The 22,794-nt window shown below is 57.7% G+C and overlaps 3 protein-coding genes across 4 annotated transcripts; 2 read left to right on the top strand and 1 right to left on the bottom strand.

Annotated features, from left to right (window-relative positions):
- The first annotated feature begins 1 nt into the window (after position 1).
- On the top strand, positions 2-7,032 carry ARHGEF25 (Rho guanine nucleotide exchange factor 25). 2 transcript variants are annotated; one of them, XM_052639418.1, is made up of 16 exons: positions 2-124; positions 406-520; positions 2,765-2,979; positions 3,113-3,208; positions 3,519-3,595; positions 3,771-3,837; positions 4,022-4,125; positions 4,313-4,382; positions 4,478-4,567; positions 4,665-4,757; positions 4,943-4,993; positions 5,150-5,227; positions 5,388-5,588; positions 5,736-5,916; positions 6,192-6,403; positions 6,706-7,032. In XM_052639418.1, the coding sequence occupies exons 1-16, from the start codon at positions 26-28 to the stop codon at positions 6,814-6,816; spliced, it is 1,860 nt and encodes a 619-aa protein (XP_052495378.1). In that variant the 5' UTR covers positions 2-25; the 3' UTR covers positions 6,817-7,032. The 2 variants fall into 2 exon arrangements, with proteins under 2 accessions (XP_052495378.1, XP_052495377.1); XM_052639417.1 differs by lacking the exons at positions 2-124; positions 406-520 and having other exon boundaries at positions 2,449-2,979.
- A 1,964-nt stretch (positions 7,033-8,996) lies between these two features.
- LOC128047490 (solute carrier family 26 member 10-like) lies at positions 8,997-16,339 on the top strand. Its single transcript, XM_052639710.1, has 18 exons — positions 8,997-9,330; positions 9,834-9,944; positions 10,433-10,590; positions 10,787-10,951; positions 11,190-11,342; positions 12,170-12,252; positions 12,404-12,551; positions 12,670-12,783; positions 13,481-13,558; positions 13,648-13,743; positions 14,157-14,263; positions 14,375-14,444; positions 14,517-14,633; positions 14,777-14,810; positions 14,890-14,972; positions 15,068-15,122; positions 15,240-15,346; positions 15,659-16,339. Exons 1-18 carry the CDS (start codon positions 8,997-8,999, stop codon positions 15,695-15,697), a joined length of 2,052 nt encoding a protein of 683 aa, XP_052495670.1. The 3' UTR covers positions 15,698-16,339.
- B4GALNT1 (beta-1,4-N-acetyl-galactosaminyltransferase 1) lies at positions 16,313-21,844 on the bottom strand. Its single transcript, XM_052639712.1, has 10 exons — positions 21,627-21,844; positions 20,945-21,109; positions 20,710-20,816; positions 20,200-20,240; positions 19,872-20,052; positions 18,782-18,880; positions 18,458-18,648; positions 17,692-17,832; positions 17,210-17,450; positions 16,313-16,598 (listed from the first exon to the last, which is right to left on the bottom strand). The coding sequence occupies exons 1-10, from the start codon at positions 21,842-21,844 to the stop codon at positions 16,381-16,383; spliced, it is 1,602 nt and encodes a 533-aa protein (XP_052495672.1). The 3' UTR covers positions 16,313-16,380.
- Positions 21,845-22,794: the final 950 nt, after the last annotated feature.

Below are 22,794 nucleotides of genomic sequence, written 5' to 3'. Positions count from 1 at the left end.
ACTTGGAGGAGGGTAGGGGTCCAGCATGAAGCCCCCGGATCGCCCTGGCCCTGGCCGCACTGACCGGATACTGGGGGTCATGGGGGGCATGCTGCGCGCATGCGCCCTACCCGGGCAGGAGGGGGTAAGAAGGGAGACCAAGGTGGGGTCGGGGTCTTTAGCGGGCTTCAGGACGGCTGCACCCCACAACTCAATATACCCGCAGACAAGGATTCTGCGGAGTAGTCGCAGGAATTCAAGAGTTCCATTAAGAGGACCGTAGGCACGTTTTGGGGTGAACTAACTGCTCTCTCCACCCTAGCCTCGGCGACCCTTTTGTAAAGAGTGGATTTTGACAGAAGGGGAAGCGGGAGGTGAAGGCTGGGCGTGGAGGGCGGGTTCCTTACCACTGCTCTGTACCCGCAGCCCTCGAAGAGAAGCCCCCTAGGGCCGGGGGGCACCGAGCCAGGATCTAACTGTACGGAGGGGGATCAGAGAGGGGAGAGCGATCGTGAGGTCCCCGCCTGGGTTCCTCTGCTCGGTAAGAAGCTGGGGGTGGGGTGGCGCCCAGTTTGCCATCCTGCGCAAAGTGGCGAATTAAAAAATATGCTGCTCATATTAGCATAAAGGTTCGCATCTAATTTGCATGAGACTCATAGAAAAGTTGAGACCTCCACGCTTCTTCTCGCCCTCTAGTCGACTGTGAGTCCTCCACCTCAGCGGGTCCCGAGCCCCGCTGGCGGAGTGTCCCCGCGCCCCACCCCTGGCCCCTCGCCAGCCCAGTCTCCAGGACTTCGCCTTAATTGGTGATTAGCCTCAGCTGGAGTCCCGGGGCCTGGAGGAAAGAAGGGTCCGGCGAGAGGGCGGCACCTGGGCTGTGTTCCCCACAAAGAGCTCCCCATTCATGCACCCTCTACTGGGGGACCTCGTCCCCCGCCCTCGCTCCCCCCGCGCGGCTTGGGACAGTCCCAACCCCGGGACATCTTCGCGCAGGCCAAGGCCCCATCCGCTGCGCCTTCTCCGCTGCAGAGGCCGAGGGGCGACCCTGGCAGGCCCCACCGCGGGGCTCAACCCCCACCCCAGTGCTCCGCAGCCGGAGCTGGAGATGCGGGAGGGAGGGGGAACCCGGGGGCTGAGGAGCCCCGGCTAGAGGGGAGGGGCGGAGGCGCTGGGGATGTGAAATGGGAACGTGGTGGTGCCTGGGGGAGGGGGGGTTCGGCTGAAGGGGGAAACCAGAGGGAGAGGGCGGAGCTGGGCCGCGGAGGCCCCTCCCCGCGGCGGCCGGGCGGCGGGGCCTGTTATTCCGCTCGCCGTTCAGCCAGGACCCGCGCCGCGCCAGTGACTCGGGGAGTCGGCCCCCGCCTCCTCCTCTGCCCGGGCCTAGAACCACCCCCAATCCGAGAGGCCGGAGACGGAGCGGGAGCGGCTGCAGCATCCCGGCCCAGCTTCCTCCACCATCCCTCCCCTCCCCGCTGGACATCTGGACCACCCTGGGCCCCGCTCCGGCTCCGGAAACCCTCCCCGCCCAGTTCGGCGGCCGGGCCCCGCGCCGTCCTCTCTGCAGAGCCCCCAGCCCTCTTCCAGACCAGACTTCCGCCTACCCCTGGACCCCCGCTCTCTATTCCCTCCCTCCCCCCCTCTCCCAGCCTGGAGCGGGGTAGGAGGGAGGGGAGTGTGCACCCTGCGCCGTCCCCGCCCCCCGTGATTCCCCCTGCATGGCCGGCCCGGGTGGGAGGTGCGGGGGGGCCCGGGCGCCATGCGGGGGGGGCAAAAGGAGGGTCGCTGTGCCTGTCCCCATGTGATCCGAAAAGTGCTGGCAAAATGCGGCTGCTGCTTCGCCCGGGGGGGACGTGGTGAGTGTAAGGTCGCAAGGGCTCAGTGTTGAGTCGGGGGCGGGTTGAGGGGTTCAGGACTTATGTTTGTCCCGGCCCTAGGGATTTAGAGGCTGGAGACTATACCTGTCTTTTCCAGGATAGTGACTTAATAGGTGATCTCAAAGATTCCCCTCTGCCTTCATTTCTATCAGTTCAAGTTAAGGAAACTGGGGAAGGGGCAAGGGACTTCTCTCAACTGAGTAGGAGAAGAACTCATTCACAATCCCCTTAGGCCTAGAACCACATCTTCCCTCAAATCTTTTTGCTGAAAATCTACTTAAGGTCTGTAGAGGGACAGGGGGGTGGAGGAATGAGGGATGAGGGGGCTACCAGGGGCTCTTTGACAAATCTCAGCTTCTCTGTCCCTGAGCCTAGGCCAAGGATAACTCTGATGAGCTCTCCTCACTTGCCCCCTTGTTGGGTTTGTGCTTGTGTTGGGGAGGTGGGCTGCAGAAGTCTTTCCTTTTCATAGTGATTACTGCAATTGGTGGAGGAGGGGTCTGGGGGTGGCAGATGGGCTCTTAGCTCTTTTTTTCCCCCCTTTCTCAGAGAATGGTCTGTACCCATTGCAAGGGGGAGGGTTATAAGAGAGCAGATGGCCACCCCCAGCTTCCAATGTCTGCCCAGATGGCTGCCCCCACTGCCATGCTCAGATATAAAGGAACCTCCACATGTAACTGGGGGTGCCAGGCCTAGGCAGCCAGGTGTTTACTGTCCTTCCTCCCAAGGGTGCCCTGGTGAAATTTTCTTCCTGGCCAAGCCAAATGAGGATGGCAAGAGAGTGAGCCCTGGGGGAGAGGGGCTGAGTATCACAGAATGGAAATTCTGGGAGCTCCCTGGGGACCCTGAATCTAGAGCTGAAGCAACATCTGTCATTCCCTTTCTCCCCCCACCCCACCCTACCCCATCAGAGTCCTACTCCATTGCTGGCAGTGAGGGGAGTATCTCAGCTTCAGCTGCCTCGGGTCTGGCTGCCCCCTCTGGCCCCAGCTCTGGTCTCAGCTCTGGCCCCTGTTCCCCGGGCCCCCCACGGCCAGTCAGTGGCCTGAGAAGATGGTTGGATCATTCCAAACATTGTCTCAGTGTGGAGACTGAGGCAGACAGTGGCCGGGCTGGACCATATGAGGTGAGCAGGGAGCACCACAGAAGCATGGAAGACATCCATGAAGAATGCTGGGAGAGGGCGGGTTGGGTGCCACTGGTCATGGGGAGACACAGCTATTGTCCCTGACCTTTGAGACTTGACCTTTGGCCCCTAGAACTGGATGCTGGAACCAGCCATAGCCACAGGGGAGGAGCTGCCAGAACTGAACCTGCTGACCACATTGTTGGAAGGCTCCGGGGATAAGACACAGGTATGAAGAAATAAGGGCTCCCAAATAGCTCAGTGATAAAGAATCTGCCTGTCAATGCCGGAGACACAGAGGAGTTGCGGGTAGCATCCCTGGGTCAGGAGGATCTCCTGGGGAAGAAAATGGCAACCCACTCCAGTATTCTTGCCTGGAAAATCCCATGGACAGAGGAACCTAGGGGCCTATGGTCCATGGGGTTGCAAAGAGCTGGACATGACTTAGAGACCAAGCACACATGAAGAAATAAGTCTGGGGTGGCTTCCCTCACCCAAGGGTCATCCATTTGCTTACTCTGAGATGTTCTTCCTTCCAGCCCCCTGAAGAGGAGACTTTGTCCCAAGCCCCTGAAAGTGAAGAGGAACAGAAGAAGAAGGCTCTGGAAAGGAGTATGTAAGTGTCTACACATTCTCTCTCCCTGACCTCCCCCCTCCAATCACACAACTTGCAGAGGACTGTCTCTCACATTTTAGATTTGAGACTTGGGATTTCCTCTGAGGTTGGCCGTGGTAATGAAGGGGCTTCTAGTCCAGGAAAGAGGAAGTGGCTAAACCTGTTCTCTTCGCAGGTACGTCCTGAGTGAACTGGTAGAGACAGAGAAAATGTACGTGGACGACTTGGGGCAGATTGTGGAGGTAGTTCCCTTTTCCCTTTCCAGCCCTGGCCCAGCCCTTTCCCTCTTCCCAGGGCTGTGTTAGAAGGTGCTTCGTTGCTCCTCTGTCCCACCCTCCCAGTCTCCCAGACTTCCTGGACTTTTTGAGGTTCCTACTGGGACGGGCCCCACAAGCACACGCGTGCTCCCTTCCCACCTTCCCACAGGGTTACATGGCCACCATGGCTGCTCAAGGGGTACCCGAGAATCTTCGAGGTCGTGACAGGATTGTGTTTGGGAACATCCAGCAAATTTATGAGTGGCATCGAGAGTAAGTGATGGATCCCCTGAGAGCAAGGGGGAGGGGCATATGTCTGGTGGTCTCTGTGTCCTCCCCATGGGCCCACTGTGGCCTGAGGAAGGTTTGGAGAGACTTTCTGGGCAACACTACGGGGCAGACAGCTCTAACTTGCCTGGGATGGAGTATTTGACCTGCCTTTCCCTGTCTACCCCTCCAGCTATTTCCTTCGGGAGTTACAGCGCTGTTTGAAGGATCCTGATTGGCTGGCTCAGCTCTTCATCAAACACGTGAGGCTTGAGGGCGTGGCGTCCAGAAGGGGAGGGGCTTGGGAGTGGATCAGGCCTCACTGCCTCGACACTTTCTTAAAATTTACCCTTGTTAGGAGCGCCGGCTGCATATGTACGTGGTGTACTGTCAGAATAAGCCGAAATCAGAGCATGTGGTATCAGAATTTGGGGACAGCTATTTTGAGGTCAGTGGCTGAGATACCTTGGGGAAAGGGGGACAGAATCATCAGTACGAGTGGGCTTTCCAGGCTGCAAAACCACCCCGTCTGTCTCTGTCCCCAGGAACTCCGGCAGCAGCTGGGGCACCGCCTGCAGCTCAACGACCTCCTCATCAAACCAGTGCAGAGGATCATGAAGTACCAGCTGCTGCTCAAGGTCAGGGCCACCTGCTTCCTGGGGGGCACAGCAGGTTGGGACAACCTTTTCTTCATTCATCTCCCCACGGTTCCTAAGGCTCCCCCTCGAATTCCTGGGGGCCCTCACCTGTGTCCTCAGGAGAGGGTGTGAGGCGTCTTGAGGATGTCCTCATGACCTCTGAGAATTTCTTTTCTGCGTCTTAGGATTTTCTCAAATATTATAGGAGAGCTGGGATGGATACAGAAGAGCTGGAGGTGAGGGCTCCCATGTCTCGTAGGACACACCAGGCACACCTTATCTTCTTAGTTTCCTGGGTTCCTATCTGGTTTATAGGGGGAGGCTGGTTGAAGAGGTCTGAAGAGGCCTCTTTCCCAACGTTGACAATGCTCCTCTCTTTACCTGCGTCCCAGCAAGCGGTGGAGGTCATGTGCTTCGTACCCAAGCGCTGCAATGATATGATGACCCTGGGGAGACTTCGGGGGTTTGAGGTACGGGAATGGAGCAGAGAGTCCCTATAGGGAGCTGTCCTCCTCTCCTGGGGTTGACGGGAGCTGGCTGGTCAGAGTGTCAGGGGAAGGAGGGAGGAGCAGAGAGTGGCCCCCTATTCTCTTCTGGTTTCTCTCAAAGGACACTTTTCTTTGGTTTTAGGGCAAACTGACTGCCCAGGGAAAGCTCTTGGGCCAGGACACATTCTGGGTCACGGAGCCGGAGGCTGGGGGGCTGCTCTCTTCCCGAGGCCGAGAGAGGCGTGTCTTTCTCTTCGAGCAAATTGTCATCTTCAGCGAGGCCCTGGGAGGAGGAGCACGAGGTGGAGCACAGCCTGGTTATGTGTACAAGAACAGCATCAAGGTGGGGAGGGGGACCCCCCGAGACGGGTCTGACTGGGATCAGGGAGGCCTCTGAGAGAATGTCTGGCTCTGGGATATTTGTTGGAGGGGGCAGGATCCAGAGTAGGGGCTGAAGAATTTGGGGGCTACCTCCTCTTTGCCAATCCAGGTGAGCTGCCTGGGACTGGAGGCAAACCTCCAAGGTGACCCTTGCCGGTTTGCACTGACCTCCAGAGGGCCAGAGGGTAGGATCCAGCGCTACGTCCTACAGGCTGCAGACCCTGTGGTCAGTCAGGCCTGGATCAAGCAAGTGGCCCAGATCCTGGAAAGCCAGCGGGACTTTCTCAATGGTGAAGCCCACCCCCTCACTCCTTCCCATCTTCCCTCAGCCCTTTGATCTCCTGAATCCCTCCCTGCCCAGTCTCCGATCCCTGACCTCTCCCCTCATCTCCACTTTTTCACTACTAACTTGAGATTTAGTAACTCAGAATCCCCCTATAGCAACCTACATTGGCTGACAGTCCTTGGGAGGGGAGGGCAGAGTGGGAGAAGATGGCCTGAGCAGAGCCTCTGGGAAAGGGTGTGCTTTGCTGTAACCCTTCTTCTGTCCCTCTCTTTGCCCCAGCACTGCAGTCACCCATTGAGTACCAGAGACGGGAGAGTCAGACCAACAGCCTGGGGCGGCCAGGAGGGCCTGGGGTGGGGAGCCCGGGGAGAATTTGGCCTGGAGACCGGGCCCAGCTCAGCACACACACTCCCATCAATGGCTCTCTCCCCTCCCTGCTGCTGTCACCCAAGGGGGAGGTGGCCAGAGCCCCCCTGCACCTGGACACACAGGTATGAGGAATGAAGTTCCCTGGTTGTAAGGGCAGAATGGGGAGGGCTTCTCTTTCGGTTCCAGGTCCCCAAACCCCCATATCATTCCTTTCTTTCACCACCTTCCTTTCGCCTGCCCCTTTCCTACTTCCAATCTCTTGCCCTCCCCGACTCCAGTTTAACCCTGGGAGAAGCTGATGGTCTCAGATGATCTGAGATGTCTGGCAAGAGGGTATGGCTTGACTAGGGGCTTACATTGACAAGAGAGGAGTGAGGGTGGATGCCTGAACTTCTTTGATTCTCTGACTTGAGTCTCTTTTCAGGCCCCCAGTGCCGTCCTCCAGGCTCCTCATGACTCTCCTCCAGTTCCACCAATTCCGGACACCCCTCCCTGCCAAGCCAGACTTGCCAAGCTGGATGAAGATGAGCTGTAAACTGGTGAAGGCCATGGGGGTGGTGCTGACTCAGCCACTCTGTTCCCCCAGGAACTTCAGGGCAATCTTTTGGCACTGCTCCAGAATTCCTCCCTCTTGGTGTGTCTGGAGGGTGGGCAAGGCTGGGAGTGGTGTCAACTTGGAGGAGGGCACCTAGATTCAAAAAGACTTCTTTCTGCCCAAGGAACACAGCTTCCTTCAGCTCCCACCCCTATGCATGCATCACAGGTCCCCCCAAAAGGAGGATATGTGGGTGGGTGGGAGGGCTGGGGCAAGGGCCAGATAGAAATTATTGGTTTTGTTTTTGATTTTTCTGTTTTCTGAGAATAAAGGTTTTGTTATATCACTAAAGCTGCTGTCTTAGCAGAGGGAAAGGGAAGCTGAAGTTGGGGTAAAGGAGTGTGGAAGAGATCAGATGGCCCCTCAAATCAGTCGTTGGAGGAAAGGTCTGGTGAAAGGAGAAGGGTGTGGGATGTAAGATTTAAAAAATGTAGTTATCTTTGTCCCTCACTTGCAGTTGCAGCATCTCTCAGTCCAGGTCTTGGGGCTACAGGAAAACCCTAGAACCTTGATATATCCTCCCTTTTATCCAGCCCCTTTCCCTCCCATCTGGTCTCTGTTCTAGATGCCACTGGAAAGCCTGCTGTGGCCTGACTTCCCACCATTCCCCCAACACCCAGATGCTAAAGCACTGAATGCCCACAGTACCTTTCTTTCTGAGGCCACCATGTTCAGCTGAGGGAACATGGGGAGGTGGAGAGATGCTGGGGGCTCTGGCCCCTTCTGGCTCTGGGTCTTCTTATTTTTGCTGTCTGGGAGGTCGCAAAGCATATCCATATTGAGCAGGAAGGGATTCTTCTTCAAGCCATAGACCTAAGAGTGGAGGTCTTCACCCCTCCCAACTTCTGGGACAGGCCCTGGGACCGAGACCCAAACGTGCAGAGATTCACGTCCAGATGCCCTGTCCTGCCTGGGTCCTTGGTCATCGGTGTGTCCACTGTGTCCATTCGTCCCCTGGGCCCAGTCACGTGTACTTGAGCTTCCTCAGCAGACAATAGGCTGCTGGGGTGGGAGGCTGAGGAGGAGCTGGAGCCTCCCTGTGGGCCTGAGGTCTCTCTGGCCACAATGGGGGGAGGGACCTTTAAGGGGGGGACAGGACGTACAGCCCAGATAAGACTTCTGGGGAACAATAGGAGGAATTGAAGAGGGGAGACCCACCCTCACTGTACCCCACACCCAGGGCTTTGGGGTCAGGGACTAGGGACCAGAGGGTGATTGGGAGGGGTGCTAAGAATTCTTGTGAATGGAGGAGGGGATGGGGCAACTAGCAGGATTTTGGAGCTCAGAAGCTTTGTATCTCTTCAGGGACCTCAGGGGTACATGACATGGGTGGGTGACCCTTTCGTACTTAATTTAACCACATACGTATCGTTGACTGCCTACTTTGTGAATAGCACTGGAATGCAATAAATAGTGCTTCAGTGTTTTTGCCTTCTGAGCAATAAAATAAAAATTTGCTATCTGTTCAGTATTCCCCCCTGAGGCCCTGAATTGGTAATTGGGGCCCAGCCACTCCCAGCAGAGGTGTGGGGTGGGAGTCCCTCTGGTGGTCCCTATCCAATGCATGTAGCTGCTTTCCATCTAGGTGGTCTGTGAAACAGCTGAGGCCAGTGGAGCCCCTTATATTTTCTGGTGAGAAGCTCTGCCCCGTGAGAATTAGGGTCTGTGGGGAGAAAGGGAGGTTGGAACACCGCTGAACTTTCTTGTGGGCCATGCAGCAGCCTTGAGGATGACCAGCAACCCCAGAGGAGTCAGCATCTGTCTGTGTCCCAGGTGCTAATGCGGAAAGAAACCGCCGGGAGTGAGAAGCAGGAGTCAAAAGACCTAAGAGTGTTGGTGGGTATTGGGTGTTTGGGTGCGTTTGTTTTCTGGCCCATCTCTCTGGTTCCTCCACAGCAGGCTCCAGAGCCAGCCATCGCGGCAAGGATGTCTGAGGGAAACGCCTAACACAGAGACGCCCCCTCCCCAAGGCGCAGCTGTCTCCTGACTGTAGAAGGTCCCCAAGAGAGGGCTCCCTCCAGGACGGGATTGGACTCTGCTCCAAGGAGGCGGGCCGCGGGGCCGGCGGCGGGCCAAGGGGTATTTAAGGCTGGGCGGAGTTGGAGGTGGCCAAGGGCGAAATGAGTGGGCTACCGGGCGCCAGGACCTGCCCAGGTCCGGGAGAGGCCTCCGACCTTAAGTGCCCCCTGGGCGCCAAGTTCAGGGAACCTCTCACCGAGACCCGGTTCCAGCAGCTCTTCGGAGACGCGGAGCAGGAGCCCGAGCTGCTCGCGGAGCCGCGCTGGTCCCGGCTGTGGCGGCGGCGAGCCAGTGCCTGCTCTGGACCGGGGGCGTGGCGCCTGCTCCTGGCGCGGCTGCCTCCGCTGCGCTGGCTGCCCCACTATCGCTGGCGGGCCTGGCTGCTTGGGGACGCGGTGGCCGGACTGACCGTGGGCATCGTGCACGTGCCCCAGGGTGAGCAGCCCCAAGAACTGCCTGGCAGGGGCCCAAGCTCTAGGGGGCTTCGGGTGGGCACAGGGCCTGGAAACCGGAAGCGAAGTGGGTGGGCTAGTGTGGCTGCGGGCTCGGCGACAGGGACCCGAGACCGAGTTCTGGGTAAGGACAGTGGAGCTCCATCAGATCCCCACCCCCAGCTCCCCTCACCTGTGCAATCCTGCGCGAAGTCTTGGCCACTGTCCCGCTCAGGGAACTGGAGAGACCTCTCGGCTTGAACGCCTGCCCCCACCCAGGACACCGCGGACAGGGATCTCTGACCTTGACCGCCCCATGACCTCCCACCCACGGAGGCCTGTTAACCCCTCAGTTCCCTCCTGTGGTGTGATTTAACATGTCTGTGCCAGCCTCCAAGAGTGTGGGAGGGGAAGAGCGGTCCTGGAGGGTGGGCCCCCAGCCCCCAGCCCCCAGCCCCCAGCCCCTCACCCACATACCAAAGACCTTTCGTTCCACTATGCCCCCAGGCATGGCTTTTGCTCTCCTGACCTCTGTGCCCCCAGTGTTCGGACTCTACACTTCTTTCTTTCCCGTCCTCATCTACACCTTGTTGGGTACTGGGAGACACCTGTCTACTGGTGAGTGACCCACAGACTCCTTTCCCTCTCTGTAGGGTGAAATGGACAGGGGGTTGAGGCTTCCCTTCTTATAAGCTCCCTCACTCTTACTCCCCTCTTCAGTCCCTCATCTTCCTTTCCACCATCCCCTGCTGGACTGCCCTGAGCCTCTGACCTAGGCAGTGCCTACTGGGGGTTTGAGGGGGTGCAGAGAGGCAGGAGTTTACTCAGACTTTTCCTCTCCATGAAATCTGGTTTAAAAGAACGTCTCTATGACTTGAAAGAGGGGAGAAGAGATGCACTGTCACCCAGAGGAGGGCGTAGTCCGCAGGGCATCCGCAGGAGGGGCAGGGCAGGGATCTTGGCCCCGCAGCCTTCACCTGAGCAGCCAGCTTTCTAGCAGAGGTGGTCTGACAGCAGCCTTTCTGGCAGAGTGCCCCGAGCCTGGGCGGTCACCTCGCCCCAGGCCGGCACATCTGGTGATCTGTGCGTTTCTCCCCTGGCCCTAGGAACTTTCGCTGTCCTCAGCCTCATGACCGGCTCGGCCGTGGAGCGGCTGGTGCCGGAACCCCTCTCGGGGAACCTGAGCGGAACTGAGAGGGAACAGTTGGATGCTCAGCGGGTTGGTGCGGCTGCGGCAGTGGCCTTCGGGAGCGGGGCCCTGATGGTGAGGGAGGACGGAAAGGGGGGTGGAGGGGGCAAGGACTGGAGGAGTCCATGCTGGGCGGGGTCGCCGGGGGAGAGGGAGGGACAAGTGTCCAGCGGCGGTCTAGGCAGAAGAGGTGCACGGAGAAGCCGGCGGCCCTGTGCCGGGACTGGTCTGCTCTTCTCCTGTGGTGATCCGGGCATCTTCTCCTCTGCAGCTGGGGATGTTTGCCCTGCAGCTGGGCGTCCTGGCCACCTTCTTGTCGGAGCCTGTAGTCAAAGCGCTGACCAGTGGGGCCGCCCTGCACGTGCTCGTGTCCCAGCTGCCTAGCCTTTTGGGGGTGCCCCTCCCACGTCAGATTGGCTGCTTCGCTCTTTTCAAGGTGGGGGTGGGAGAACAGCGAGGAGGCTTCCAGTGATCCCGGGAAGAGGGAAACCCGCAAAGGAAGGAAGGAGGGCCAGTGGAGGGACAGTGTGTGGTGGTGGTGGGGCAGTGAGGGTCGCCGAGGAGGTGGAAGCCCTACTGGGAGCCGGGAGAGAAGGCCTCGCCTCAGTCTGGGGATCCGACTGCCGGCAGTCGACCCTGGCCCCAGGCCCCTCTGCTCACTGCCCTGCCCACAGACGTTGGCTGCTGTGTTGACGGCGCTGCCCAGGAGCAGTCCCGCAGAACTGACCATCTCGGCACTTAGCCTGGCGCTGCTCGTGCCGGTCAAGGAACTGAACGTGAGATTCAGAGACAGGCTACCCACCCCCATCCCGGGGGAAATCGCCATGGTGAGGATGGCTCCCGGGTGCCAGCCCCCTGCACCACGCAGACCCTGCTTGCCCTGTAGGAAGTGCCCGCTGCCGCCCCCTCGTGGAGCGCGGAGAGGTCACACACGAGAGGTCCTGCTCACACGTGTGCTTTGCCAGGCGCCTTGTCAGAGCGCTTTGACCCTCGGGAATCTCCCACCCACGGGTTCGCCTTTCTCTCACAAAACCTGAGTCTTCTTTCTTCTTACAGCGCCCCCTTGCGGTGTCTCTGGCCACGGCGCCTCCACTCCCTTTTCTCTCTCACCCGGGCTTTCACTGTAACTCAAGGCTCATTTCCCTTCTGGCGTCCACCTACATTTCTCTCTCTCCTCAGTTAAACAGCATTCCATTCATATCCCACAGATACCCCGTATATCCCTAGATGTAACCCAGCTTCCCTGCTTAGAATGGCTCGGTTCTACCTCTCGATATCCACCATCTCTCATAGCAGTCCCCTCTCACTTCCTCTGGTCCATCTCTCTCCATAGTTCCAGGCACACATCATTTCTCTTTCATTCTACCTTACCTTTTTTTTTTGAACCGCTGCGCGGCTTGCAGGATCTTAGTTCCTGGACACCAGGGACTGAACCGACTCCTTAGAGAACAGAGTCCTAACCGTTGGAGAACCAGGGTATTCCCTCTCCACTCTAAATCAGTTGTCAGGCACCCATCCCAAACACACCCCAGCTCCCTCAGTTGCTGGGCTTCTGCAACCCCTAATCCTGAGTTACAGTCCTCTCATATTGAGCCCCTTCTAGCCTCTGCTGGGGGCCATCTCCACCCATGCTCTAATTTACTCTCTTTCCCAGGTGCTTCTGGCCTCTGTGCTCTGTTTCACCTCTTCCCTGGACACAAGATACAATGTTCAGATAGTTGGGTTGCTGCCTGGAGGGTAAGAGAGAGTGAAAAAGCACTTGTTTTCTTTTCTCACAACTCTCCCACCCAACTCCTCCTCCTGCCCTGCCCTGTACTATTTCCTCTCTCTTCCTCATATCCTTATTATTCCCAACCCACCCTCACCGTAGATGCCTCTCTTTCTGCAGATTTCCCCAACCTCTCCTCCCCAGCCTGGCTGAGCTGCCTAGGATTCTGGCCGACTCATTGCCCATGGCGCTGGTTACCTTTGCCGTATCTGCCTCCCTGGCCTCCATCTATGCAGACAAGTACAGCTACACTATTGACTCCAACCAGGTGTGACTTTGAGTGAGGACCCCAGCCTCATTCAGGAGACAGACTGCCCCCTAAAGTGATTTCCCTCTCCTAGCCACGCCTTCGTATCTCTCCTCTTCATCTCACCGCATCCTTTCAGGAGCTCCTGGCACATGGTGTCTCCAACCTCGTCTCCTCCCTCTTCTCTTGCTTTCCCAACTCTGCCACGTTGGCTACGACCAGCCTACTAGTGGATGCTGGTGGGAACACACAGGTAAGAGCCATGTTCTTGGGCGAGGAGAAGGAGGGAGGGACATCCATGTTGGGTGGTGGTGGAACAGGTGGAAGATTGGAAGATACCCAGGTGGCAGTCCTGTAGAGAACAATGGGAATCTGTGAGGGAAGGTGAGTGGGGAGTGGGATTATCTGGGAAGAACATAGAGAAGAAAGGTCCATTAAGACCTCTGTAGATTCTAAGCACTGAGAAAGGGCATGGTGTCCTATATGTAGTTCAAAATAAGGACAATACTAACCTGGAAAATAAATTTAAGAAACAAAATTCTGGACTTTTTCCTTGTGAGGACATATTCTTTTTCAAAGAAATGTCACATATTAAAGTCTATCCCTGATATTTTTGGTTTCCTGTATTTGTTGGTGTCCTAAGCATGTGGTTAGCCTGCTTTTTAGGGTCATCCAACAGTGGCTTTTAAAATGGAGGTAGGCTGCAAAAATAGAGATGTTGAACTATATCTTGGGGGAAACCAACAAATGACAGGTATTTAATTGGGCGAGGGAAAAAGTGAGCACCACAATGTCAAGAAGGGGTTAAGGAGTGAGGAGCAGCAGTGTGGAAGGGGATTTTGGGAGGAGGGAGACTTCCAAGAAGGCTGACACAGAGGCAGGAGACCATCTCCCAGTAGGGGTGGGTGAGGTTCCCTCCCTTCTTTGCTTCTGTCCCTCCTGCCCTACAGCTGGCAGGCCTCTTCTCCTGCATGGTTGTCCTGTCTGTGCTCCTGTGGCTGGGGCCCCTCTTCTACTATCTGCCCAAGGTAAGCAGCAGAGGAGGCAGAGGGATGGCTGGGAGGGGCGGCTACCTCCCCACACACGGGGGTGGTCAGCCTGCCTCCTCTGCCCTAAGGCTGTCTTGGCCTGCATCAACATCTCCAGCATGCGCCAGATGTTCTTCCAGATGCGAGAACTCCCTCAACTATGGCGCATCAGCCGCGTGGACTTTGTGAGAAATGGCAGCATTGCTCTCAGATGCCCCCTCCCACCTTCCTAGCATCCCCGGCCTCTGCCCTTGATCAAAGTTAACTGTCCCAGTTCTGAGTTCTGCAGCCTACCCACCTTCAACTTGTATACCTCCTAATCCCTTTACTCAGAGACAAGGTGAAGGGTAAAGCTTGAACCTCTTCAGACCTGAGTATTTGTAACTCCCCAGGTGGTTCAAGGTGTGAGGTCCTTACCCTTGGTGTGTATCCCCTATTAGGTCAACCTCATCCCTTCCTTCTGTCATTCTTTCTACTTTCTCCTGAGCCCTCCCTCCCCATCATTTGCCCTGGCTGTCACTGCCCCTGGACCCGCCTTCCCTGGCAGTGAGGGCCTGGCATTTCTTCTGGGCGTTTCACTCCCATCCATGTCCTGCAGGCTGTGTGGACGGTCACATGGGTGGCTGTTGTGACCCTGAGTGTGGACCTGGGCCTGGCCGTAGGTGTGGTCTTCTCCATGATGACTGTGGTCTGCCGCACCCAGAGGTGGGAGCAGAGATGAGGGGAGTCAACATGAGAGGACGGGAGAGAACAGAGTGCTTGGGGTGACTCTCCAGCCAGATCAGGCTGGGAAATTGACCCCAGCTTCCTGCGCAGGGTACAGTGCCTGGCACTTGGACTGGCTGAGGGGACAGAGCTCTACCGGCCACTCAGAGAGAGCCACAAGGTGGGTGGGCTACAGCCAAAGAAGGAAGGGAAGGTTAGACTTGGATGGTTCCCTGACCCTCTGACCCCTTAGCTCCTCCAGGTCCCGGGGCTCTGCATCCTAAGCTATCCAGCACCGCTTTACTTTGGGACCCGAGGGCAGTTTCGCCGCGTCCTGGAGTGGCATCTGGGGCTTGGAGAAGGAAGCAAGGTGAGGGACCTGGTCAAAGGGAGGAAGTGTGGCTTCTTTGGGGCTGGGAGACAGGTGGGTGTTCCAAGGGCGATTCTTGGGCTCACTGGGTGCATGTTTGTGCTCACATCTCAGAGGTGGTGACTCCCCTTCTCTACTCACAGGAGGCTCCAAAGACAGATGGCCCACCTGATGCAGGTGAGGTGGGAGGATAAGGGGGGAGATTTGGGCACCACCCACGGAGGCATCTGAGTCCTCCTGCCTTCTCCCATCCTAGCTGCCGAGCCTGTCAGGGTGGTGGTCCTAGACTGCAGTGGTGTCACCTTTGCAGATGCTGCAGGGGCCAGAGAAGTGGTTCAGGTGAGGGAGAGGGCTAAGGAGGAAGTCCCCTTGTGGTTTCATGAACACCCTCTGATGTAGGACTTAACTCCTTCCCCTCCCCTCCACCCCCGCAGCTGGCCAGTCGATGCCGAGACGCTGGGATCCACCTTCTCCTGGCTCAGTGTAATGGTGAGATATGCAGGATGGAGGGGTCTGGAGATGGGGGAGTGACTGGACACTTGGTGGGGAGGGAAGAGGACACCGTGTGGATGTAGGACCTGAGGACCTGATCGCCTCTCCACACAGCCTCGGTGCTGGGGACGCTGACCCAGGCAGGACTCCTGGACAGAGTGACCCCAGAGCAGCTGTTTGTGAGTGTCCAGGACGCAGCTGCGCATGCCCTGGAGAGGCTGGTGAGGCGGCGGCAGCGGCGGGAGTGGAGGCTGGGGGGCTCTGGCCCACGGCGGGGGGAGGTGTGAGCCAGTGACTGAGACCCTGGCAGAGGGGCTTTCCAAGGGGGCTTAGGAGGAAGATGCAGGAAAGGGATGGGGATGAAATGATTAGTCAATATAAGACTAAGCCAGAGAGACTGGGCCCAGCTGTGGGTGAAGAACTGAGGAACTAAAGTTCCAAAGCAGGCAGTGTGCCCCTGAGAGGACTGCCAAATCCTGGGTGAGGGAGGGGAGCACCCAGTCTACTTCTGACACGTCCCTTCCCTGTTCCAGGAGCTCAGTGGTCCAAAGACTTGCACAGTGTGGGTCTGACCTGGTCATTTGGTGTGTGGAGGGCCCCAACGAGACATGTGTGAGGCGGGCCATGGCCCCTGAGTCCCCTGACTTCATATAACTAATAAAATGAAGCTGAGAGCCTCTGGGGTCCATGAAATCAGTCTGGGTGTCTGCACATGGACCCTCGGTGCCCCTTCCTCCACTCCCAAAGCATTGCAAAGACACAACTAAAAGCGGCTTTCCCCTGTATGTTCACCAGCCCCCATTCCAACTCCATTCTCTCCATGGGGGTGAAGCTGCAGCCACTGCACAGAGTCCTGGATCCAGAGATACGGGCACAGCCCTGGGACTATATACTGGGGGCTTCCCCAACCCCTTAGTACCAAGGAGATGAGAGGAGAGTATTTCTGCTTTAGGTTTTTAGAGTCCCCCTATGGGCTCTTTGGCACTTGAAAAGCAACCCCCCACTTCCTGCCCTAGGGGAAGGGGTTGGGGGGAGGACTTGGCACTGGCTGTGGGACAAGTTATGGCTCCATCATGCCCCTGGGCACTTGCAGAAAGGAGGAGTGACACCAGGACAAGCCCCTGTTTGGGATCAAGTTCTGAAGGAGACTGGGACAGTCAGTGGAGTGGTCACTGGCTGGTGGGGTTTGCTAGGAATTCCTGGCAGGGACAAGGAGGCAGGCCCAGTCTGACAACTGAAAGGCCCCAAGTGGCCATCACTCTGAGGTCATGCACTGGAGCCGGTGTTTGAAGAAGAGCAGACGATGTTTGGCCACCTGACTCTCGTCCAGTGATCCCGGGTAACGGTACCGAGCATAAGTCTCTGCCTTCGCATCCCTTGAGGTCCAAGGCAACTTCAACTTGGATGCATGATCCACAACGACGTCTGAGCAGGAGCCCACTTGAAGAGAACCAAGTCCATCCAGGAAGAATTCTGGGGGCAGAGGGAAGGGGAGTACACAATGAAGGGTCTTGAGGATTCAGAGGCACCGCTGCCCCTAAAGGAGAACTGAGATATGGGATATGGTGGGTGCATATGCAAAGACTCCATCTCTAAGGACCTTAGGCATGTAAATCAACCCTTTGAGTCTTGTATAAAATGTGTCAATATCCTTACCTTGTGCTTTGAAAACTGATTCCTTCCCTTCCTCCCTCCTGCAACACACACTCACACACCCAAAAATTCAATAAATGCGGACTTGGCTGCTCCGAGGTGGCCTGAACCAGGAGATTCGGTTGGGAGGAGGATAGAGGCCGAGGTCACAGTGGTGGGGAAGCTCAAGGCAGACCCAGTGGCTGTACTGGCCGCTGAGGTTTAAATGATGTTTGGAGCTGGGATGTTTGGAGCTCTCTCTGTGCCCGGGGCACGGGTCTTGATAAATCTTCGTAGAACTGCTCTAGGGACCCCGGTGGCAGCTGTGGGCTCCGCGGGGTGGTCGGTCAGTAGTACCCAGGGCCCCAGGCTCCTTACTGCCCCACCACCCTGCCGTCCCTGGTCCCGAGCCCCGAAGGGTCCCTTCCCGGCCTGGAGGGGGCGCCACTCACCCAGGTGCGCCACGCGGCTGAGGCGCGGGTCAAAGCCGACCTCGCGCACCTTGTCAGTGCGCGCCAGGAAGAAGTTGACCACGCCGTCGGTGACCACGCACCCCGGGAAGCCGACGAGCTCGTGGTGGAAGCCGCGCTTCTGCCGGAGGCAGTTCCCGCGGCCTGGCGCGCCAGGCTCCACGCTCAGCAGCTGCCGGTAGGTGGTGGCGAAGCCGGAGATTTCGCGCACCGCGCCCCCCACCTGCCGGGGCGGGAGGATGGCTGCAGGCCGGACGCGCACTGGAAGGGGTTAGGTCTGGGCTCCCTCTCCCCACCAGGCTGGCTTCCCTGCTGGGTCCTTTCCCGCCCCACCCCTGCAGGACCCAGACAGTGCCCCAGGCTCTGCTTCCGTCCCCGGGTTGGCTTCTCTCGGGTCTCCCGGCCTTGGCCTTAGCCTGCCGGAAGCCCTCCTCCCACCCTCCATCCCGCGGCCCCTCCCCTACCAGGTCCAGCGGCGTCCGCTCCAACACGTCCACAAGCCTCTCTAGTCGAGTCCGCGCCGTGAAGACGAAGTCATCGTCCACCCACAGCACGTACTTGGTGGTTACTTGGGATATGGCCAGGTTCCGGCCTGCGAACCAGCCCTGGGAAAGGGTAAGTACGGTTGGCGATGCTACCGAGATAGGACGCAGCCCTCTGCCGCCTACTCCGCACTCCTGACCCCTCTCAACAGCCTCTGTTTGTGCGTGTGTGTTCAGTCTGCGACCGACGCTGCGACCCCATGGACTGTACAGTTGGCCAGGCTCCTCTGTCCATGAGATTTCCCAGGCAAGAATACTGGAGTGGGTTGTCATTTCCTCCTCCAGGGGATCTTGCCTACCCAGGGATCCAACATGCATCTCCTACCGGCAGATTCTTTACCAGTGAGATACCTGGGAAGCCCAACAGCCTGTGCCCCTCTCCAAACTTTGGAAGTGCTTAGGAATGGCCGGGAGCTAGGTTTAAAAAACATGCAGTTTCCTACTGCCAGAGGCTCTGAGTGGGTGTTCTGGGGGAGAGTCTTGTAATGTGTTTGATTCATGCGTTCATTCATTCATTCATCAACTATTTATTGAGCCCCCATTAGGTGCTAAGCACCATTCTAAGAAGGCAACTCAAATAAGACAGCTCCCGTGGAGCTTACATTTCAGAAATCCTCATGCTGGATTCACTACCCTGGAGACTGCGGACTGAGGGCATGCCCCCTCCCGGTGCCCTGTGGCTGTGCACCTTTCCAAAAGGCATGAGATAGTGCTCGATGTGGGGACCTCTAATGCTCTCTGGCTTGTCGCTGTCATCGGCAATTACCACTGTGACCGTTGGGTAGAAGCGGCGGATGCTGGCGATGAGTGCCCGTAACCGATTGTAACGAAGGAAGGTCTTAGTGGCAATGGTGACCAGAGCGCTGATGTTGTACTGGGCTAGGAGTGAGGGACAGAGTTAGGTGCAGAGGAGAGTGGCGAGTGAGGAGAAGGAAGACACCTCCCAGGGCCACCCTCTCCCAACTTTCTTCCTGTTAGGCTGGATCTATGCCCCTGAGCATACCAGTCTCACCTCCCTGGGGTACAGACCCAGGTGGGTACAGCCGAGGGTTGGGTGGGTGTCTTATGCGGATGGTGAAGGCAGCTTCGTGTCCCTCAGTGGCGAACCGGACTGGGAAGAAAGACATGAGATGTGGCCCCTAGGGCTTGGCCAACATTCTCTTTTCAGTAAGTCAGTATTTAAGTGCCTACCCTGTGTTGCACTTTTCTAGGCCCTGTTAGATAAGAATGCAAGGTTTGTATCCCCCTGGAACTTACATTTTAATGGGTGGGAGAAAGATGATAAGTTTTCATTAAAAGCTAGCCTTTATTGAGCATTTACTATGTGCCAGGCACTTGTAAAATTACTTTAACTATATGAACTCATTTAATCCTCACAAAAGCCCTATTAAGTAGATTCCTATTACAGAAAAAGAAGGCAGAGAGAAATTAACTTTTCCATAATTACCCAACTCTTAGGCAAGAAAGCTGGGGTAGGAACCTAGTCCCTCTGGTTCCAGGTTAAGTAAATAAGAAAATTCAGGTACAGATAAGTATTGAATAGAAAATAAGACAAGTATTGTGAGAGTGAAGAGGAACCATCTGAGCTGAGATCCAAAAGATAAGGAGCCAGCCATGCAAAAATCTAGGGGAAGCGCATTCTAGGCAGAGGGAACAGCAAGTGCAAAGGCCCCCCAGTGGGAGTAGGTTTGGTAAAGAAGCCTTGGAGAGAAGCAGGAGGGCTGTTATACCCCTTTTGCCAGAGGAGAAATGGGGGCTCTGGGAGAGAAAGCTCTCTGCCCTCTAGTAAGTGGTGGGCTGGGAATAGAGCTTGAGTCCTCTAGTTCCTGGGTCAGGTCACTTCCTGGGGCCACCATGGTTGGCCTGAAGGGGGGACACACCCAAGGCTCGGGTTTCCCTCTGGCCTCTTCCAGCCCCAGTTGAACAAAGGCCCCTTCTCTCCCTCCTTGGCCCTGCTGGCCCAGCTGAAATGCCCATTGTGTGTCTGGGCAGCTCTGGCCATTGCCTGAGTGTCTCCCACACCCTCTGCCATTTGCTTGCTCCTTCCTTTCTGGCTTCCTATGTTCACCCAGCCTGTTACTACATCCACCCAGGCCTCGCACCTGTGTCTGCTGTATTTGCCTGGTAGCTTCGGCTGCTATAAGTGACCAGTTGCAGCTGCCGATTGAGTTGGTCCAGCCCTGGGCTGGTGAGGGTGAGATCTGGCTGCCCTTCTCCGGTGAGAGTCACTCCAGTTACTTCCCCTGCTACATCCCAGGTGCCCAAGGAGGCAGTCAGGTTCACCTGGGAGAGGGGATTGGCGAGTGCAGGGTGATGCCCCCTACTCACCTCTTGCCTCCCTGCTTCTTCCATCCCTCCTTTGGCAGCCTTGCTGCCCTCCCTGCATCATTAATGCCCACCTGGCCTCCCCACCCTCCTGTTTCTTCTCACCTGGTATACCTCCTGACCAGAAGTGGCTTGCAGGCCCAGTCCTGGAAGCAAGGAGAGGGAACCAGAATCACAGACAGCCTGGGATTCCTCCCTTTCTCCTCCCTCTTTCACCTCACACAGCACAGAACTTTTCACCCATCCCTCCTATTGAGGCCACAGCAGGGCACATTGCAGGGCACAGCCCAGAGTAACTGATTTCTCACTCCTTCCCATCAAAGCAGTAGGTCTTGTGTGGCCTGCCCTGCCTGTCCATCTAACTTCAGCCAGTCAGCAAGAACACACCCTTCTCCCCAAACCTCTCCAGTTGTCTTCGGCAATTCCCCACAATCCTAGAGTCCCTTCTGTCCCCGTCTCCATCTCCCACCTTATGAGCCCTCCCTGACCTCCAGTTTCCCTTTCATTAGAAGCCCCCCACCTGGCATTCCAATCTTCCCTCATTCATTCTCACCCAGCCTGGGCTCTGCCACCCTCACAGTGGTTTAGGTCCCCGCCTTGGACCCTCCTCCCCACCTGGTACCAAGATACTTCTGAGGGGCTGGACCTCCACACCCTGCAGGGGGTACTGTAGCGGGGAGTTGGCAGGGGCGATGAGCAGCTGGTCAGCAGCAGACTGGCTCCTGGCAGTGAAGGAGAGGGAGGACAAGAGGAATCAAGGGGAGCCGTGCTCTCCCTCCTACCACACCCTCCCTCCAGGCCTCCCACGGCTCTCCACAGGCAGAGTCACACCCTCCTTTCCACTGGGTACCTTGAAAGGAAGGCCTGGAACTCCTGCTCCCTCGAGGCAGACACAGTGCTCAGCTCCTCAGGGTCAAAGGCCTTGGTGAAGTCAAAGGCTTGGACCTGCCTCTGGAAGGGGAGGTGGAGGCGTCCCTCACTGGACTCACAACTGCAATTGTTTGCAGACAGCAGCCTGTGAAGCCGGGAGGAAGGGTCCTCAGAGCCCTGCCATACAGCTCACTCATCCCAGGGAAGGTTGACACAGCACCCGCACTTTCGCCTTTCAACCCTCTTCATCCAAAATCTGTCCCCTTAATCACTGCTCTTCAAATAGTCCCCCAGAGGAGGGACCACCCATGAGATGACCCATCCTCTACATCTGGATTTTACAGAGATATAGAACAGACAAATGCTAAGGTTTCAGAGTTGCCTACACACCATCAGGACCCCAGCTGGACTCCTTTCACAGGGAATGACCAGGACTCAGAAAGTCAGGGCCCTCCCCTGATTGCAACCCTCCCTTCCCCACTCCCGAAGCACAAGACTCAGTAGCCCCCTCCACCTCTTACTTCACCACCCCCTCCCGCCCCCCCCCCCCCCACAACCACTCTGGGGCGCCCAGGCTTCAGAGCTCAGCAGCGGAGGAAACAGAAGCTTCCCAGACTACCCCCAGCGAGTGCCATGCTGTCACCCCGACTCCTTACACTCACCCCACCACTTGCTCCTTGAGCCTGACCGGGATGTGTGCGTATCTGGGCTCAGGGGCAAGACCTAGCAGTTCCGGCCTGGGGTTGCCCTGTAGGGGGGTCCACAGCGCAAGAGGTGCCCGGAGGCCCGGCGCGCCCCGGGTGCTCGCGTACAGGAGCCCCAGCGAGGCGCAGGCGAGCAGCAGGACGAGCACACCGAGGGCCCGGCGGCCCAGCCGCATCCTGGGTGGCGAAGGAGTGGGAGGGTGAGAAGGTGGTGAGAGAAAGCGTGAGTTGAGACTCTGGGCCCCCGCGGTTCCGGAGACTCCAGCCGACCCGGCTGGGGCTTCCCGCATCTCGCGCGCCAGGATTTGTATAGCGAATCGGTACCCTCGTCCCCCTCCCCTCACTCCCCGGGCCTCGGGTCTCCTGGCCTCCTTTCTTCTCGCCCTCTCCCACATCTCGTTTTCCTTTCACCCCCAAGGCCTGTTATCTCGACGAATCAAGAGACCTTTAAAGGTAGCGGTTTCGACGCGGCGGCTCGTAAGTAGAAAAAGCATCGTTTTATTAGAATAGCGGATGTTCCGGGGCCCGCCGCCTCCCTTGGCCCACGCATCCCCCACCCCCTCAGTCCGAGCATCACCTGGCCTGGGTGGGCTGCAGAGGGCAGCGCCACACCTTGCCTGTCGTGAAAAATGCAGAATCACGCCCGCGCTGCTGGGTGGCCCCGGCGGAGGTGACCCCGTGAGTGGCCTCGCGAAGCCGTGCGGGGCGACAAGGTGGACCGATGCGCGCGCCTCCTCCCGCCTCCAGCTCAGTCCCGCGTCCCGCCCCAGCACTGACCTGTCTTAACGCTTTAAGGCCGCTGCAAGATTTCGGTCAGGGCTGTGCCAGGCTCTCAGCCCTGGCCTGAGAGTCCTCATGGGGCTGGAGGCGGCCTGATTGGGGAGCCGGGCGTGAATCTGAGAGTGAGGGGGAGTCCTCCTGCCTCCCGAGCGCGCAAGACCCCGCCCGCCTTTGGACTCTCCGGGCTTTGTAGACCACCGCGCTGGGGTGGTTCTGGGCGTTTCCTGCGGGGTTGGGGGATCGGAGTCGAGAAACCGCCGCACGTCAATCCCAGAAACAAATCCCGGGTTCCCTGGGACCCTGTCCCACTTGCCCGGCCGGGAGAGTCCCGGCCGCCGCCCGGCTT

This window comes from Budorcas taxicolor, chromosome 5 (genome assembly GCF_023091745.1).
Source record: "Budorcas taxicolor isolate Tak-1 chromosome 5, Takin1.1, whole genome shotgun sequence".
NCBI classification, from domain to species: domain Eukaryota; kingdom Metazoa; phylum Chordata; class Mammalia; order Artiodactyla; family Bovidae; genus Budorcas; species Budorcas taxicolor.
The sequence above is the reverse complement of the archived record's forward strand: the minus strand, read 5'-3'. Positions and strand labels throughout refer to the sequence as shown.